Raw genomic sequence first — 19,322 nt, forward strand, 5'->3', positions numbered from 1 at the left:
CATTTTGAAATAATAAGAGATAAAGAAAGTTTGTTTTAAAATTGTATTTATTCATTTATATTGCATTAGTATTGACAGAGGGGTGTGATCAAAACCACTCGACCACAACTTCCAACATTAACAGAACCCACGGCTTCCGGAAAACCCTCAAGGGTCCAACTGACAGCAATTGCATGTTTGTTCCTCTGCCCTCTAGAAAGCAATACAGGATGCTAGATTTGAAATTCACATAGTCCTTGTACACCCATAGTTTCCTGCAAATTGTTATTTGATTTGATTAAAATAGGCTACCTCCACCACTTGTTTTTTCTTCTTCTTATTAATACGATATTAATTAAATACGATTTAATTTAGTTTTTCAGATGACTCTTTTATTCTGAAAACGTCCTTTCCGGAAGTCCTGTTCTTGTTATTGCAGCGGTGCAGCTGTTCTGAGCCGAACAGGCTGCCTTTATCTCTCAAATATCACCTTGTTTTTACTGTTGTCATTTCCACAGTCTAACGTTTGCCAGCGGCCTCCCGTCTCTTTAGCCACACACCTTTTAGCGGCTGGCGTTGCTTCTTTTCCGCGGGTGTCTCGTGCCGTTTGTGTGTTCACGAGAGGATGGTTTTGTCAACATCACAACAAGTCGCCCTGGCTTTCACAGCCGTGCTTTTCACGTTTGTCGTCCTGCCCAGGTTGTTTGGCGTCGGCGGCGGGACCGGGACGAAGGAAACTAGATTTGACCCTCGCTACACCAGAAAAGGTAGGAAAACCTTTTGTCGCAGAGGGAAATTGCACACAACAGCATGGCTCACGTGCGCTTGTTCCCATATATGTCGTTTGTCCTCGAGCACTAAGTGTTTCCACTTTACATTAGCTATCGCGTGCACTGACAGGACAAGGTTTCCCGAAATAAAGGTCATGACAGAAGACTACATGCACAGTTTATGGTCGAGACAGAAGGGATTTTGTACCACACACCTCAACGTGTGATTGTGCACTGATGTTCAGCGCCATTAAAGTCTAATAAAGTCCATCTATTAAAGGTACAATCCACTGTTAAACAGAAGCTACACTGCACAGTTCAAGTGATGTAGGACAGTAAAGTAAGTAATCTGCAAACATTCATATATTTCTCCTTAAAGTGTAAAGCAGCATCACTATTAGATGATGTCATCAGATGCTGTCTTTTTGGTTTGGACTCCTTTCACAGTGATGTCTGCTAACTTCCTCTTTTCAAAGAGAATGCATGCATATGTATATTTAGAGTATCTGCGTTTGACTTTTTAGATGATCTGTACTTTTTAGTCCCACACTAGTGGGAGTGCTAGCAAAGCCGGAGCCATGCTCAGGGTAAAGAAATGTCACATCTGCCAGGTGTGGTCCGTCAGCTGTGCGTCATCTGTGGCCTGATGTCAAACTTAAAGGGGTGCTGTTGATATCGGAGGGGACAAACTGTCCACTCCATCCAAGTTACAGAGCTGTATTGTTTAGGTCAGCAGAAAATCATTGCAGTTAGCTATGTTAGGCATTAGGACTGGATCACACTTTTATGGAGGAGAAAGTCAATTTAGATTTTGTTCCTTTCATAGGCCACATTGACTATGAAGTAAAATGAAATAATTTTACAAGCTTATTTTAGATTAGTACATATATGGTTTCGCATTTTTATCTCACAAATATAACTATCTATTTAAATTTAAAATCTAATTTAAAATCTATTTAAGCGCCTTTCTAGTCTTCCGACTACTCAAAGCGCTTCACACACTACATTTCACATTCACTCCCATTCATACACTGATGGCAGAACTGCTCATCAGTACAAAGAAACTAATTAATAATTCACACACTCACCCACCGAAGGCACAGCCCTCAGGAGCAATTTGGGGTTCAGTGTCTTGGACACTGGATGCTTCGACATGTGGGCTGGGGGAAGCCGGGATCGAACCACCGACCTTCCGATTGAGGGACGACCCGCTCTGCCACTAACAGCCACCCAATCTGTTGTGGTTCCTAACTGATACCCCCTCCAGGCAAGCATATTTTACCTAGAGATGGCTGACTGATGCCCTGTGACCTAGGTATCAGATGGGCTTTTATATTCTTCGTACACAGTTAAACATTAAGATTGACTGGCGATAACCATCTTGGGTGTGGGTGTAGTTCACTACCTTTAGACCACAATTTCCTGTGAATGTACAGTGACGGGCCAGATAAAAAACTGAGCGTATGTGCTGCAGTTGTAGAATCTGGTGGTACCTCAGATAGCCTAAGAGAGGCTGCCTGAGGAAGACACGAGACTGGGTTCAAGAGCCTCGCCCAGTGTAATGAGGCGGCATCGAGCCTCTTCTAGCCCTATCACTTTAGCAACAACTCCAATTCAATTTGAGACTAATCAACTAAATTTACACCCTAGCATCATTTCAAGACAAGATCAACTCAATTTTTAAATAGCAACAAATCAAATTCAGTTTAAGACAAAACAATTACATTTATCTTAAGCGTCCAGTATTAAAAATCAGGTAGTTAAACTGAGAATTGTACTGGTATACAACGCCCCTGCCTCCCCCCGCTGCTATGGCAACTCATATCAGGATATTTTCCTATACCACGCACAATCTGCTACCAGTGCCCTTTTTCCCCCAAATCAAAACCTGCATTGATGTACTTGGGGCAACGGAACAATCTGTAAACACAACATTGACATATTATCGGAATCAGCCTTGCCAAGTACACATACGAGGAATTTGCTTTGGTATTTTGGTGCAAAACAATAAACATAGTAGAAATATAAGTACTGCAGGTCAAGAATCATAAATATAAAATATAAAATTGAGCATACCAGATGGTAATGGTGGAGGTGAGGATGGACTCAATGATGGATACAGTATGTTAACTGGAATGCTGTGGAGATATGACTGAAAAAGGTATGAGCTCAGATTTTAAAGCCCCCATCCATTCAAAAATGTGTTTGTTATTGTTCTTTCACTTGGAGCTTCACTTTGCAGAATGATACAGTATATGTGCAGAGAGTGACACTAGAAGGCTGTTTTCGCATTCATCTGTTTCTCTGAGCTCACCTTAAATCTCAATTTACCACGTGTACTTACCAGCAGGATTTAGTGGTGTTACAACTAGTTTGAAATGTACTGCAAATGGACTCATGTTCACGGTGCAGCAGTAAAGAGGAACATTCAGGGCGGAACTTTGGAGAACTTTGGTTTCAGTTTGGCAGATTGACTGTAACACTGGTTTACCCTTGCCTGAAGTGAAATTAAGCCTGAAAACCAGCCTGGCCAGGACCAGACTAGTCTGGAGGGATACGTTTCCATGGCAACTTAGGTCAGACTTATTTAAACCTCCTTTAGGAAACATAATTTCCTGAAAACAAGCCTGATTTACTGGAGTAAGCCCGGTTTAAGTTGTAATCCTGTTTTATGAAACACTCCTCGGGACACCTCACAGTCTGGCTTAATATTTAACAGGAACCTCACCGTCTGTTTGTCCTCATGATGTATTTGTAGCCACAGGTTCGGGCCCGGGCGCAGTGAGAGGTCAGCCCATTAACTTGAACGCCCCCGGTTCACCTCAGACCCCTGAGAACGTGCAGCAGATGAAGAAGCTGATGGAACAAGAGCTGAAGAGTGACAAATACAAATCCAACAGCAACAAGGGCTACGTGTTCACACTGATGCCTCTCTACGCTATCGGAGTTGGAGTGTTTGCAGCCTACAAGTTTTTGAAGGTAAGTAAAGCTACCTGCAACACCAAATTACATTGAGAGAGTTTACAACTTTGAAAGGCGAACAGTAAGTGCAAAATCTGTATTGCTTCATTCTTCAACTCACAGATCAAATCTGCAGATGACCAGGCACAAAAGGACAAATTTGCAAAAGGGGCCAAAAAATCAGTAGAGGCAGGTGTGTACCGCATGCATCGGGATTTCTATTTGCATATCTGTGTTTTCTTTGGTCAAGCACATATTTGGTTACCATGAGTAATTCAGAAGTGGGGTTTTATCCTCTTGTGTGTATGTGTTTGTTTTTGTGCAGAGAACCAGTTGAACGAGCTGGAACAAAGGCTAGCACAGACAGAGAGGATGCTCAATTCCATCCTCACCCAGCTGGACCCGCTCACTAACTGGTGAGTGGTGATCACACTCAGTTTGGGTTTAGGTGTGTATTTATGGAGGTGGTGGCTACATTAGTTATGACAATTCTACACTAAACACATGTCTAAAAACATGAACTTTATAATTAAAAGGGCTGCACCTAACCTTTTTATTGATTTAATCTAACGATTATTTCTTCGATTAGCGGATTAAGGTACTTTAAAACCCTTAGCGCCTGATTCCCGCAATTTGCAACAAAAATCACCCTCCCTCTCGGAGTCTTAACTCAAATTTAAAAACTGGATCGCGAATAAACATCCATAAATTCGCTTAGAAATCATAGAAAAAAGACTCTCCTTATATCTGGCTCCTTGCCTGAGAATCATCAGGTTTTTAAGGTTTCAGTATCAAAGTAATCTAGTTATAGCTGTCTGTACATTGTTCAGCAAATGCTAATAGCTAATTCTGCATACTTGTAATGCCACGTGGCAAAAAAAATAAAAATAAAAAATAGGATTAAAAAAGGGGCTCAAGTTGTAGCCCACAGCCTATGCTTTATGCTCCCATCAGCCTTTACATGAACAGGACCTTATCTTGCTCTTTCCATGTGAACTTGATGTGTGGGTTGATGTTATTGATGAAACTGCCCATGCTTAGAGCAGTGCAGTTTGGTGAAAGGGTTATTAGGGTAACTAATATCAGGCGTATTACTATTTGCCATTGTATTTAACAGAGGCTAAAGTATAAAATATTCTGTTTTAATCTTTTCCCCCATTAACCATGTGTTTAAGTGACAGTTATCAACACGCAGTAAAATGTCTAAAATTTGGGTGAGCATCCCTATGGGCGCCCAGTATTCATGTTAAATGATGTTTTGACCTATCACTAGGCCCTGCAGTGGGTATCAGGCTGTGCTGTCATAAGTCTACTGGGCCTTGTACAGGTGACATCATTCTCTAGCTCTGACCTAACTTACCTTTAAGCTGTCTTTAACTTCTACTCTAACCCAAGCAAAAAGCAGATACTCTGCGGCTTGACCTGGCCTTATAGCTACATTGTAAACTGCTTTGGCTGGCCCGCTCAGTGGTCCAGCTGTCATCCCGACTTATCTAGCTGCACTAGTCTTACAAATAGTACTAGTTACATCAGAAAACGTTTCACACCATTCTCTGACCTAGTGCACCTTTTAAAGCGTCCTTGAATCCTATCCTCACCCAAGCAAAGAGCAGATACTCGGCGGCATGACCTGGCCTTATATCTGCATTGTATGTTTTCAGGTTAAACTACAGTGGCTGGCCCAATTGGCTTGATAGGCGATTTCATCTGAATGCCATGGCCCGCTCAGTTGTCCAACCACCATGACTGTATATTTGGTCTTACCAATAGCCACTAATTAGCAACCCCTCTGGCATGAGAAACTTTCCTTGAATTATGTCCCTTGACCTGTATTCCCCAATAAAGGAACATGGTATTAAAATGAATTTGTGTGTGAGTGTAAGAATGTGGTCAAGTCTGCAGGGTCATCAGGTGGGCACCCTCTCAATAACTGGTGTTTGGTCGAGTTGAGCCCGCGACTCAGAGAAGGCTCAACAGTGTGTTCCAGCGTCCCAGAACTACCCCCCCTCTTTACTTGCAACCACACACTCAACACAACCTTCCGTAGCACATCGTATTCACTTTTGTCTACAATATCACCAGCTAACATCATGCTAACCAATGTGCGACCAGCTAACACCATGTCAAGCTAGCCAGCATCACTGGCATCATGCTTCTCAACCCACCAAGCAACAGCCAAATAATCACTCTCAGCTACCTCATCTTAGCAAGCAACAAAGCATACATGATAGATAAGATAGCACCACATCATGTTAGGCTAACTAGCATGCTGACGATATGTTAGGCTAACTAGCATGCCTATTGAGCCACCAGATTAAAAGAAAACAACCTGTTAAACTAACTAGCCTGCTAAGCTAACCAGCATACTTCCTGAGCCACCAACTAGTAATTACAGTTTCTTTCTCCTCCAGTTAAAGGGCTATGTGCTTACTACATGCTCAGAGTAGGTCCTCTGAGATAAGTTTGTTTTCATCCTCATGTAGTTTTCACTTCTCATTTCTCTTCAGCGTGAAGTCAGTGGCCCAGGAGCAGAAGAACGAGATCATGTCTCAACTCCAGACAATCCGGTACCTGATGAAGAAGAGAGGAATGGACTGTCCACCCCTGAACATCAACGGTGGGCTGATCGACTGACTTTGACTGTGTTCACGCTGCAGGCTAATCCAGGTTTATCTCAAATCTGATTGGAGGAATTACTATTTACACAGTTACTCGCCAGTGATCCGGTTTGACGCAGTGAACTCAGGCATCACAAACTTTTAGTAACCATGTTAGCATGCGTACACACAGTATGCTAACTGATGGCGCATTTTTCCAACAAAGACCCAAAACAGCAATCTGCAGGCTAGATAATAATATAATGATAATGCAGCCATGCTTTATGCTGCAATCACGGCGTGCTCACTGTGTTGGTGTGGCATCAGTGTTGTGTGGACCACAACTTGAAATTCAACATGTGCAGCCTCATTGAGACACATCTATAGAAAAGTGTTTTGCATCTGATTTTACAATGTGGTTGAAGTCTAATTTGCAAAAAAAAAAAGCTCAGAACACAACCTTGCAGCAGTGTCCGATGACTGACTGCAAGTAAATTCCCATTAAACGTTCCTTTTCTTCCATCTAGTTCTGGGTGATAGAGATTGCTATTTATACTTCCAAAACACATTTATACTAAATAAAAGGTGGTCAGAATTGTATATAGCTTGACTGATGATTCTGGATTTATGAAGCAGATACAATTTAAAAAAAAAAAAAAAAAAAAAAAAAAAAAAAAAAAAAAAAAAAAAAAAAAATCTAAAATAAAAAAATAATAATCTGATAATGACATATCTGGATATATAAACAAATATTTTTGATAAGCATCCCTTTAAAATAGTTTTTTAAAGAATTGTGACTAAAATATGTACTATGCTGGGTAGTTTACACTTGAAATATGAACATGCTCTTTAGACAAATTATGTGCTGTTAATACTGTTTCTAAATTACTACCACATCTTTGGCATTTCTGTGCAGCTATTTCTTGTGACAGACCAATATATTTGTGATAAGCTAATATCAGCCGATATCAATCAGCCTGGCGCTTGTATTGTAGATACTAGGGCTGGGCGATATGGACAAAAAGTCATATCCCGATATATTTAGGCTGAATGTCGATATACGATATATATCCCGATATTTTTTCCGCAAAGTGAGAGCAAATGTTCAGTCAAAGTCAAAGCCAAATATGATGTCACAAGTAGTTTTATTGAAACCAGCCATTTCAGTGAACAGTTGCAAAATCAAATGAATAAATAGTAAACAGGTTTTTTCACCTGGTTCATAATTAAATGCTCAGCTGTTCAAATAACAATAAAATGTAAAAAAAAATACTGTATAACAATAGGACAGGAAGGAAAGGAAAATAAGGAAAAACTAACATTTTAATATGTTTTTGATTAAAGTAAAATATCTGAATACTCCTTACAACACTGCACTCACCAATAGCCAAGTGCAATCTGTGACCGAAGCACTGCATCCTCAGCCACTCGTTCAGATCAACCGCTTTGACGATGTTGCTCCCGTTATCGGTTGTTATAGCAACCAGATACTTTTCTTGGAGTTTCCAGCTTGCAATTGCGTCCTGCAGGGCCTCAGCTATGTGCTCACCGGTGTGATCCTGGGGGAAATAACTTGTTTGCAGACACGCTGTTTTCATCTCCCAGTCTTGAATGAAGTGAACTGTCACGCTCATGTAAGGCTCACACGTCCTGCTCGACCACATATCGCTGGTCAACGCAAAATGGGTCACGTTAGCGAGCAAGTCAGCAAGGCTCTGTCTGATTTCAGTGTACATTTGTGGCAGGGCTTCTCGTGCAAAGTAGTTGCGACTGGGAAGCTCATATCTCGGGCCCATAGTTTTCAGTAGCTTTTGGAATCCGACTTGTTCCACAGTTGCAACGGGGACCATATCTTTAGCAATGTGATAGGACACCGCTTTAGTTATAGTACACCACTTGACACTTTTCTTTTCATAAGGCACACTGCGGAAAATGAAGGTTTGCAGTCAGCTTTGTTTGTGTTGTTCATTGGTTTCGGGCTGTGGCTTCTGCAGCGCGCAGTTTCAAAGACTCTTCGTACTGCAGTTTGTGCCACTGTTTTAGGTGGTGAAAAGATTTGTAGTGCTTCCACCCCTGGCTGTAACTTGTTTATTGCACTCCCTACAAATAACGTGATGTTGTTGCTCATCTGATACTTTGAATCGAACCATCTCCAAATTACTGAGCCACTGCTTTTTCTTTTACTAACCAATTCCTCCGCGCGCTCCATGAGACGTAGTTGCTTCCTCCATGTTTGTTGAAGAGTGGCTCTGTTCCTGCCCCCTCGAAGAGGAGGGGCGGTGGCGCGGGGAGCAGCGCAAATTTGAACTATATCGATATATGCGATATGGTCTAATTCCCTATCGCGTCTAAAAATATATCAATATATTTTTTTATATCGATATATCGCCCAGCCCTAGTAGATACAACAACTTTATTCCATTATACAAACACGCTTTAGTTTGTTCGTATGATGTGCGCGGTGGTGCTTTTGTCTGTATTCCTTTCAGAATCTGCAGGATTTCATTGCAGTCAAACACTACAGCTACATCTGCTGCTGAAGTGTTTGGTTTCAATGGAAATGGTTAGAATACAGGAGGGACTTTACTGTATCTACGTACCGGCTTTTAGTAGAGAATTTATGCAGGAAGTTTTACTATTAAAAATAAAATAAAATATGTGGTTCACTTTATATCACGTGTTTTGTGACTTTCAGAGGCATCCTGCGGGCGTAATCTGGATGACCTCATTGAGTCACTCGGACTCAACGACACCTCGGCAGCGGAAGCTTCTCTGGTGGACAAGCAGACCTCTGCGGGAACAGCTTCTGAAAAAGTCTATCAAAAGCATTTGGAAGCTAAAGATGAAGCTGCATCAGAAGGTGAAGAGATGAAGGAGCTCATACCAGAGGAATCTGACAGGGAAGCAGAGGAAGAAGGGAATGTGGAGGAAGAGGACAGTGAGGAGGAGGAGGAGGAGGAGGAGGAGGAGGAGGGATTGGAGGACTCTGAGCTCATGCCTTCACTAGAGGACTTATATGAGACAAACATTGAGGAGGTTGGAGCGGAGCAGCCTGCGTCCAGCCTCAGGCGACGCAACAGGCCTGAATGAACTCACTGCAGGACTTCTGCACTGTTGACAGATTATTATGAATATTTAAATCTAATATCTAAAAGGCTTTCATTCCAAAAGGCTGTCTACATATTCAACAAAACATATATTGCATTCATAAGAAACAATAACCTCATAAGGAAAGCTCTCTAACAGTAAACACACAGAGCTCTATTTTCCTGTTGCACTCTCAAAGACCAGACAAACTGTAGTTCATGTGTCAAGTGCATCTGCTGTTATTGCCCATAATAGCACAGTGTCAGACTGAAAACCCCCTGCTCTAAATGGTTCTGAAGTCACATTTCTGTCAATAGTTGGCACCAAATAATGAGGTGAGTGACATTGTGCTGAAAACAGACCAGGGGCCAGATGCATACCACTTGTGTAAAAACCTAAACAGAATTCTGTCTTATTTTTCATCTCCACCTTATCATCTCACCCACAGATCAGTATACAAAAACATGTGCGCATAGTCTGAAGTATGCATGATTGTGCACACATTCTCACCACACATTGTGTATAAACACATATTGTTTGTACATCTGGCTCCCAGGTCCTCAGACATCCATTCTCAGCGCTATGTCTTTCATCCCAAAGCCAACACTTTGCCTTGCGATGCCTCATCTGCTTGGGACTTGCATCTTGTTGCTGCTCGCACCTTTGCACCATGTGCACTGGGCACAAAAACACAGACGAGACAGGCAAACCTACCCTGTGGTCAGGGTTGGGAAAAGTCCAACATAGCATAGTGCTACTTGTTTTAGTCTTTGTGCTGACATGAAAATAGAGCCCATAATGTCCTTTTACTTTCCTGTTTTGTACTTTATTTTTTCAAACACAAATTGTCACCTTTTTAAACTTGCCTGATTTTGGAATGAAACTTATATGCTTATTTTGTTTCACTAGCTCTGCCATCGGTTTAGGCTTGCACCTGCTTGAATGCTGAAGCCAAACATTTTAAAGTGTATAATTTACGTTAAAGGACGTTGTGGTCCGTGTCACCTGCTGCTTATTTGCCTTTACCATTCCTTTCTCATGATGGACAACTTGTCAAACACAGAGGTAACTAATAACAATCATGACTGCATTCCATTCAAGTGTTGCAGTTCAAGGGTCCTGGTATTGTGAATGCTGGCGCACTGACATGTCTTACTGGGACACTTAAATGGAACAAAACCATTGTTAATATTATTAGTCGCACCTGTGCTCTTCCTGCTATGACAAGTAAAAATGTCTGCAATGAAAAAGGTCTTTTGATGTGATTTATTCCACTATGATAAACAGGAGCGTGGACGTTTTTAAAAACCCAGCTTCTCTGTCCGTTAGTCTAGAGAAAATGTGCTTTTCATTGTTGCATCTTACCCTGCCTAATCCTCTGCTGCCACCCCCGACCCCTATTGGCTATCTGAAAATTGCAGAGATGGATGATTTCATGACAAAATCCATAGAAGTCTTAACATAAACAATTTTAATAAATGTTGTTTAAAGGGAGTGACACTAACACTGCTGGATGCGATGAGCCTATTTACACTGCATGATGTTTTAATTTATTTATTCAAGAGGAAAATGACAATCACTTGATCAACCAGAAACATTAACTCACGTTACATTTTTCTACTGTTTCACTGCTATATTACTTTTTTGCATATTTTTATGTTTGCTGAGTACGAGTATCGACGAAAGGAATCAGTTATCACTCTGCCTTATATTTCAAGATTTTTTGAGTTGAAATCCTTGAGAGGCCACTGTGAGGAGGCTTTCAGGTCTGTTTCCATGTTGTCTGTTGCTGGGAAACATACATCAAGCTACTATCAGGGTGCTCTAACTTTACATTTCCAAACACAATGAACAAATTGGGGTCCTGATTAAAAATTTTTAAAGAAATCTTGTTGTAATTTGTGCTGATGTCAGTTAATACCCAACGCTGCATTCATGACTGCAATTATGGCTACAACAGTTAGAATAGTCATTAATCTTTTACAGATTAGCACTGCACTTGAGGATAACACAGTACATAATAGTAGCCCAATGTTGATGTAATGAAATGTGCTAAAAGTTTGGTAAAAATCACATTAAAAAAAGTAGTAGTTATCATTTTTGCCAAAATTAGAAGCCCCTGTAGCATTTATTGCCATAATATAAGATCAAGGCGTGAATTCTTATCATTACCTTATTAGTAATGAAATATTTGACCGGTAGACACTGCAGGATGTTTGGGTCGGCTTCATATTTCTGTTTTCACTGTTTTACTGAGTTCTGACACTAAGTTTTACACATATAAATTACTGCCGCAACTCTACCACAAATCTTTGCCTTCATTTATTTTGTAAATGTTTTGCATCAGTTCTTCCCCTTTATGCTTTCATGTGGGGGTTGAGTGAGGAAACTCTTGCCGTCGTAGAAAATAAAACAACTCAAAAAGTAATGCTGTTGGTCTGCATGACTTTTGAACAGATATGTACCAACTGAGGCCTGATTCTAATTCTAGAGACATTGGTTGCCAGTCTGTTGAAATCTGAGCTTCTTCATCCTGTGTGTCCTGCTAAATTGTATTTTGATCAGGGTGAATTATACTTTTAGTGGTAAAGAAAGTCATATAACTTGATATGAAATGATTTTTATAAACTCAAATTATGGAAGGATACATACAATGAAGACATTTCAAGTTTGAGGACACCCATACAGGTGTTTTCAGTTATTCTAAATGATTAGACCATTGCTCAGGTTGAAGTTAATGCTACGTTCAAGTCATTTAGGACTTACCAGCCAACATCCACGTTGTAATGTGAAAACTGAGAAGAAGTTCCGATATAAGTTGGCGCCTGAAAACCGAAGAAACATGGATGTCCCAAGTCAGCCAAAATAAAAGACAAGCTCTAAACAAAACACTGAACCATTATCACCTTTTAAGTTGATATGGCTAACATGTGAGTAAGCAATTGCCTGTTTACACATCCAGCATGGACTGAGCAACATTAGCATTCATTTGGAGTCGTGTTTCTGGCCACCTGACAAATTTTTATTTCACTTTCCACCAACTTCTGAGATAAATATCTGGCTATTTAGCTGCTAAATGCTCCAATATGTTCTTAAGCTAGTTGCTAAGTATAAAATGTGTCTGCTTTTTGGTGGGTAGGATGGTTTCAAAGCTTTTTCGCGTAAAACAGCTACTTGTTGTGGGCGAAAACGATGCTATGAGAGAAGTGAGACTGAACAAAAACAGTAAAGTTGTGAGCCTTAAAACCAAAAACAGTGAGGAGCAGCTTTCAGATCAGTAGGCTACTTGAGTAAATGTACATAGTTACTATACAGCCAATAAGAACAGCCCGTTTTCAGAGAAGCCATTTTGACACGTCACAGCAGGAAAAGCGCAGGTGTAAATAAAAACATTAATGGTGGCTGTATTCCACTAAGACGAGGTCCGGGCTCACTGGAATAGCTTTCTTACGCGAACGTAACTGAGCCATCGTTAATGTTATTAATTACATCTGTGCTTTTCCTGCTTTGACAAGTCAAAATGTCTTCTATTAGCAATATTGTCATGAATTACTGTCACACTTTGCACCTGCAGGTTCACAGTCAGCCTTAAAGCTGAAGGAAATGTTGACGCTCCCTTGTATCCTGCAGATGGCACCACAGGAACACAGTTACTGCAAAGGCAATAAGGTAAAAGAGGTCTAATGCTGTGCACTGGCTAAGGTAGTTAATATGATAGATCAACTTATGAAATTCTCAGTTTTCATTTATCTTAGATAGAAAATAGATTTATTTAATCTGGAAAAAGTCTGGAAAATCCTTAAAATGGTGTGTATTAAACATCAAACTGGAGTGAGCTCCCCTCCTTATTAAATCCAACAAAATTTTTGAGAACTTCTCCAAAGTATCCTGGTGAAATAAACCACCCTCTCTAACCATAACTTATAATTAGACATACAGAGTTTATTAATGACTTCCTCTCACGCAGCAGAGAAAAAAAGATCTGGGATTCATCGCAATTTAATTTGGCTCTCAGTTAGGAAAACATTTAATCAGCTTAATTTTCTTTCTAATTTCTGCCTAATTCCATCCAAGGGTCCGTGGTTAGCAGGATAATGTGTTTTTTATTGTACTCCATGGCTGTGAATGGAGCTAAAAGTGTGTGTGCACCAGAGCCTCCCTCCACCACTCCCTTTGGGGCCACACTGGACTTCTAATCACACCAAAAAAACCACTCTCAAGGGTGTTAAAGTGTTTATAGATTGTTTTTATGTGTAAGGACTGAAATGTTTAAAGGGCGCTCAGAAGTGCTTTATATGCTTATTGACACAGTTTACATGCTCTTTGATTAATCTGATGCCTGGGCTGCAATTGTTAACTCCAGTCTTCTGCTTCTTAATCAAGGCGATGTAAATTTAAGCGTTGGGGAATAAAGCAGGGTAAATTGGAGAAGAGTGCGACTTGCTTAACAGAAATCTGTGATGGACTTCACCAAGCTGAACTGTGAGTCTGTCCATTTATCATGGGACTTGTATAAAAAATGTCAGACTATGTGGACCCAACCATGGTGGCTCTTTGTGGTACTCCCATCTCGTTAAAGGTACCCTGTGGGTTTTTGATTGTGCTATGGGACAGTGTTTTTGTAAGCCCGTTTTTTGGGGGGTTTTTTTGTTTCATGCGCATAAGTACTCCTGTCAATAATTTCACACTATTCCACTGATTGACACTTGGTAACACATGCCAAGAAATGTCACAATGCACTAGCAAAATGCAGGTAAGAAGACTGCTAACAAGCAAACATGGATATTAAAATGATGCTGAAATCAAATCCTGTTTTTTCACAGGAAACGATGCATGCATATAATCCAGAGTCATTTTATTTCATTGATATGAGCCTCCCTGTTTACTGTTCACTGTCCTACAGAGCTGTTACTGCTAATGCTAACCCAACATGTCCTACTGATGCTACTTCACATTAAAAGCATTCAACTGGCAAAACACGGGCTTCAGATTTCAAAATATGAAACAAATTCTCTTTGCAAATGATTGAGGAGGGAAATGCATTAATCACTAGTCAGTGAATGTAAACATCATTTTGTTTGCAAGAAAACATAAGGGGAAACTTATGTTTGCTCAGACTATTTTATTTACTTAGTTGTCGGAAAAATGCCAGTTCCCTCAAATTTTCTCAAGAGGAATTAAAGATAGCACACAGCGCCCACTGGGCCTTCGTATGGTGCCATGCTGCCCTCTTACTGTGATAGAAATTAGGTCTCAACATGTAAGCATTTCAGTTTTTGTCATTATTTGAAGCGGCATTTGAAATAGCAGAGTTTTTATTTTAGGTTTCAGCCAAAGAACTGTCCTTTTGGTCCCTGGATGTCTTCAAAGTCAGCAGGATTGTGTTGTCAGACCTCTGGGAGGGAGGCAGAGGTATTGTGCTTCATCAGATATAAGCTCAGCAGACAGTCTGTGCAGGACGGCACAGAAAGTTCAGACTGAAAGGGTAGAAACCTCTCCCTGCCTCTGTCTGACAAGGTCTCTGCTCTGCTCTGTAGTTCGGTGACAGGAATACATTTCAATAGTATCAACCATCACCCAGTTAATTTCTCTGAAACTCAAACTGTGATACAATCTCATTGTCTTTATACTATTGACTGAAAGTTCTTTTGTCCCATTGCCTTCGCATTTTTATATCCATTCCAACTTCTTGTAATGAATATGGAGGATCCTGTCCTCTACTGTCCTAATTTTAGGTTTTCTTTTATTTCTTGTTTAATATAAATAGGACATTGGAACTGGCTTTTCTTGTCACAAAATCATCTACTAAGAAAACATTGAACATAATCATATCATATCCTATTCTTGCATTTCTGATTGATGTTATTGTGAACCTGATTTGAAACCAGCCAAGGCTGCCTGTCTAGCCTTCAGCCCCCTCTGGGACTGATTCTGTGGCTCTACTTGGGGAAAATGGACTGACCAAGGACCTTGGCTTTCCAATAGACTTTTCTTTTTTTAACTCTCCAGTTCCTGATAAAGATCAGCAATCTGGCTGCTCTATTTTTAGTGAAGATATTACAGGGAGGGAGAAGGGGGGCAAGAGACTCTGAATGCTATTTGCTTCCTGTATCGGTCAGTGCAAGGATGGCAGATTATAGGCAAGGACCGTCTCGACCCACTACAGTCCCCAATACTTCATCTTCTGTGATGAATGGCCTCATTAGTAAAACATTAAAAAGCCTCAACACCCCAATTTAAAACTTCACCAGCTGGTTCATTTTAAATTGAAATGGGAAGCAGCAGGTTGTGGAAAATGAGTAATGTTACCACAGTAGATGTTTTTCAAAGAGTTCATGTACTGTATGACCTAAATTGACCTCTGTTAGTCATCAGTAAGAATTGCAGTAAGGTTGACCCTGTCTGGAAACTAGACTGAAAATGTAATTGACGTAGTTTTATTTTCTTAAGGGATTGTACAGCAGGTCTGTCAGGTGCATTGGTAATTGTGATACTCTACTGCACTACAGTTAAATCCAAATCCACTTACAATAACTACAGTTTTAATAGTGAACTGAACACATTTGTTACTCTGTTGTGGAGCACCAGGGCAGCTGCCGCGGGGCTGCTAGTCGAGGTCAAATATTAACATACACGTGTAAGGAGCGTTTACGTTACATCATTGGCATTTGGGGATTTCAGTGATTTCTTAAACAGTTTTTTATTTGTGACAGATTGGTTGGGAAATTTGCTTTGTCTCATAAAAAACAAATAAGTTTATACATTTTTGGTGGGTCTTCTGCAAATATGACAAAATCTAATGGGTCAAAAATATACATACAGTACAACAACTTTCAGTACTGGTGGCATAGAAAGTTCCAGAAAGCCAATTAACTTTGAGATTGCCTCTTAACTTCCCGTCAATGATTATGATTTACAGTTGATAACTTCTCTGTGCCTGTAGAAATAGAGCTTGTTTCACTGCATGCATTAGACTGAGCCACAAACATCACAATGGAAAAGTCCAAAGAGCTCAGTACAGATCTGAGAGAGTGCATAATAGATTTAGATCATCAGAGCAAACAATTACTGTAAAATTACAAATAGTGCTGCTTACAGTTATCTCTTTGCCATGGTCTGGAAGAAAACCCCAACTGTCACTATATGCTGAGAGACATTTGGTTCGGATGGTCAGATTTAATCCAAGAATCACCGAAAAACAGGTCTGCCATGATTTAGAAGTTGCTGGAACACAGGTGTCACTGTCCTCACTCAAACAAGTACTACAGTACATCGCCACTGGCCTGAGAGGCTACCCTTTCTCCAAAATCAGAACCTTAAAGCTCGACTCAAGATAGTTCCTGATCGCGTGAACATGTAAAAACCTTCTGGAGGAGAGTTTTGTGGGACTTATTTGGCCACACAAACAAGAACAATATGTTTGGAGGACGAAAGGTCAGGCCTAAAAACACTGTCAAGCATGGTGGTGGTAGTATCATGCTCTGGGCTGTTTAGTTGCCAGTGGACGTGGTGCATTCCAGAAAGTGGACAGAGTAATGAAGAAGGAAGATTACCTCAGAATTCTTCAGGACAACAAGAAACCTTCAGGTAGAAAGTTAAATCTTGGACGCAACGGAGTGTTCCAACAGGACAATGACCCTAAACACACATCAAAAGTGGTTTTGCGATGGCTAAATCAAGCTAAAATTAAGCTTTTGGAGTGTTCCTTCCCAAAGTCCTGACCTCAGCCCCACTGACCATATGTGAACTGCCCTGAAAAAACACGTTCGTACAAGAAAACCAACACATTTGAGCGAACCAATTTTGCCAAGAAAGGTAGTAAAAGATCCAACCACAATTCAGCCAGAAGCTTGTTGATGGCTACCAAAAGCAGCTGATTGAGATCAAACAGGCTACAGGACATGCAACCAAATACTAAATGTGCTGTATGTATATTTTTCACCCATTAGATTTTGTTTTAGAGGTCTGTTTGTCTTCAGAAAAAAACAGCTGCATAAATAATTGTAATCCCAATGCTGCCATAACATACTGTACATGTCTCTTACAGGTGTATGTGAACGTTGGACCTTAACTGTATTTGGTTTAGATTTTACTCATTGTTCCATGATGTTGTCAGCAACTAGACCATACTACTTGTCATTTCCCTTATGTTTCATTGTATTTTAATGGAACCCGAGTAAATAAACCCTAACCCGTACTAAAACCATTTGTCACTCTGGCTGTCAAACAATCCTGTCTGTTTCAATACTAACATCCACTTCAACACCAGCTGATCTTCTCTCCTGTCCCTGTAAATTACAGTAGCTTACAAGTGACACATTTTCACAACAGAGAAAAGATAACTAGCTAATTAGTGCCGATAACTACGTACACAGTAATAAATCTGATTGTATTATAATCCTCCTTTGTTCTTCGTATCTTATGTTTCTTATTGAAATACAAATAATAAGAAAAACAGGTTTGACTGCTCAAAATATTGAAACAATCTCCCTGATGAGGTCACATGTTAATTTCCATATCAATATAGAACCTATAACATGTCCTAAGGGCTTTACTGCTCTGATCATCACTAATCACAAGGACTTATCACATTAACGTTGTTAAAATCACTGTCGGCAACATAGGTGAACAGCTGTCACTATAAATGGAAATCTCCGCTGTATCTATCATTATAGTGTGAGGCAATTAATAGAGGGACAAATTAATTAACTTTATTCCAGTTGGGATTGTCCCTCTGTCAGTTTATACCCAATTAATTAAGTTTAAAATACTGAAGAGCCATTCAAATTTAGACCAAAATATCTCAGCATAGCTCATACTGAAATAAAAATTATCATTTAAAAAACAAGAAATAATTTAAAAAAAAACTTTATTCATTGTATTAAATTTCCATTTTTAAACCCATAATTTAATACTGGAAAGAGGTTTTCAGCAGATTTGATCAAGACAAGTAATGAGTAATTAGGTTACTCAGAGGTTGCAGCTTTACATCAGAGAATAATGATGCATGGCATTACAGGCGAGCTGCCTGCCATGTCTCCTCATTGATTGAGCTGTGCTTAGATTCCCTAAAGATGTCACTCTTTCCTCCTCGTACACTTTGGAGAGTGGAGCCTGTCAGGTGACGGGCCTTCTGCCACACAGCTGCATCTCTGCTCTTATCCACAAAACCTTTCACTTTCAAGAGTGCAGAGACTTTTTAGCATCCCTCTCGCTCGCTCACATTTTCTATCTCGTATCAAGGCTTATTTATGTGTTGGGAGGATAAACAGAGAGAGATAATGCCTGAACCAACACTTACATGATTTGTCAAGAGGCATGTGAACCTGCAAACAGACTCATTGGGGACCCCATGTCTACCTTTATCTTCCCATGGACCGGTTCACAACACAATTGTAAATCAAAATCTGGTTTTAATACCTTTATTATTTCAGTGGATATTCTGCATACATTGTGCATATTCTGAAATAAATGTTACACAAATCACCACAATCTTACACATACAGACCTGGAGAAATATAGTATTCCAGCATAGAGACACTGGTTGGTTTCTGGGGCCCTAGACAATATATAACAAAGCTGTTTTATAATGAAGATGTTATACTCCACTGTGACATATGAAAGGCAACAAGACACATACCGTGAAACTTCAATTAAGCATTGAGTCCCTTTTACTGGCCGGGTGTGGCTGCACGGACAGGATTTCCCATCTTTGCTGAGAGAGTTTTGTGCGAAAGGAATTAATGGACGGTCTCAAATACAGGCAGGTTGAGTTCAGTGATTGAAGCAAATAAAAGCCTGGGCTATTAGTTGAAGTTTTACGGTACACAATTCACAGAGAGTGGGAGGAATTGGGGGGATCAACAGGGGACCAGAGTTCATTTTTGCCCTTGGGCCCCCCTGCAGGTTAATCCGGCCCTGCATGCCT

At 40.3% G+C, this 19,322-nt stretch overlaps 1 protein-coding gene across 1 annotated transcript; it reads left to right on the forward strand.

Moving 5' to 3' along the window:
• Positions 1-374: 374 nt before the first annotated feature.
• On the forward strand, positions 375-11,822 carry ccdc107 (coiled-coil domain containing 107). The gene is made up of 6 exons (XM_044186999.1): positions 375-746; positions 3,508-3,728; positions 3,834-3,903; positions 4,036-4,126; positions 6,218-6,327; positions 9,003-11,822. The coding sequence occupies exons 1-6, from the start codon at positions 605-607 to the stop codon at positions 9,395-9,397; spliced, it is 1,029 nt and encodes a 342-aa protein (XP_044042934.1). The 5' UTR covers positions 375-604; the 3' UTR covers positions 9,398-11,822.
• The last annotated feature ends 7,500 nt before the right edge of the window (positions 11,823-19,322 follow it).

Source organism: Siniperca chuatsi, linkage group LG23, assembly GCF_020085105.1.
Source record: "Siniperca chuatsi isolate FFG_IHB_CAS linkage group LG23, ASM2008510v1, whole genome shotgun sequence".
Classification (NCBI taxonomy): domain Eukaryota; kingdom Metazoa; phylum Chordata; class Actinopteri; order Centrarchiformes; family Sinipercidae; genus Siniperca; species Siniperca chuatsi.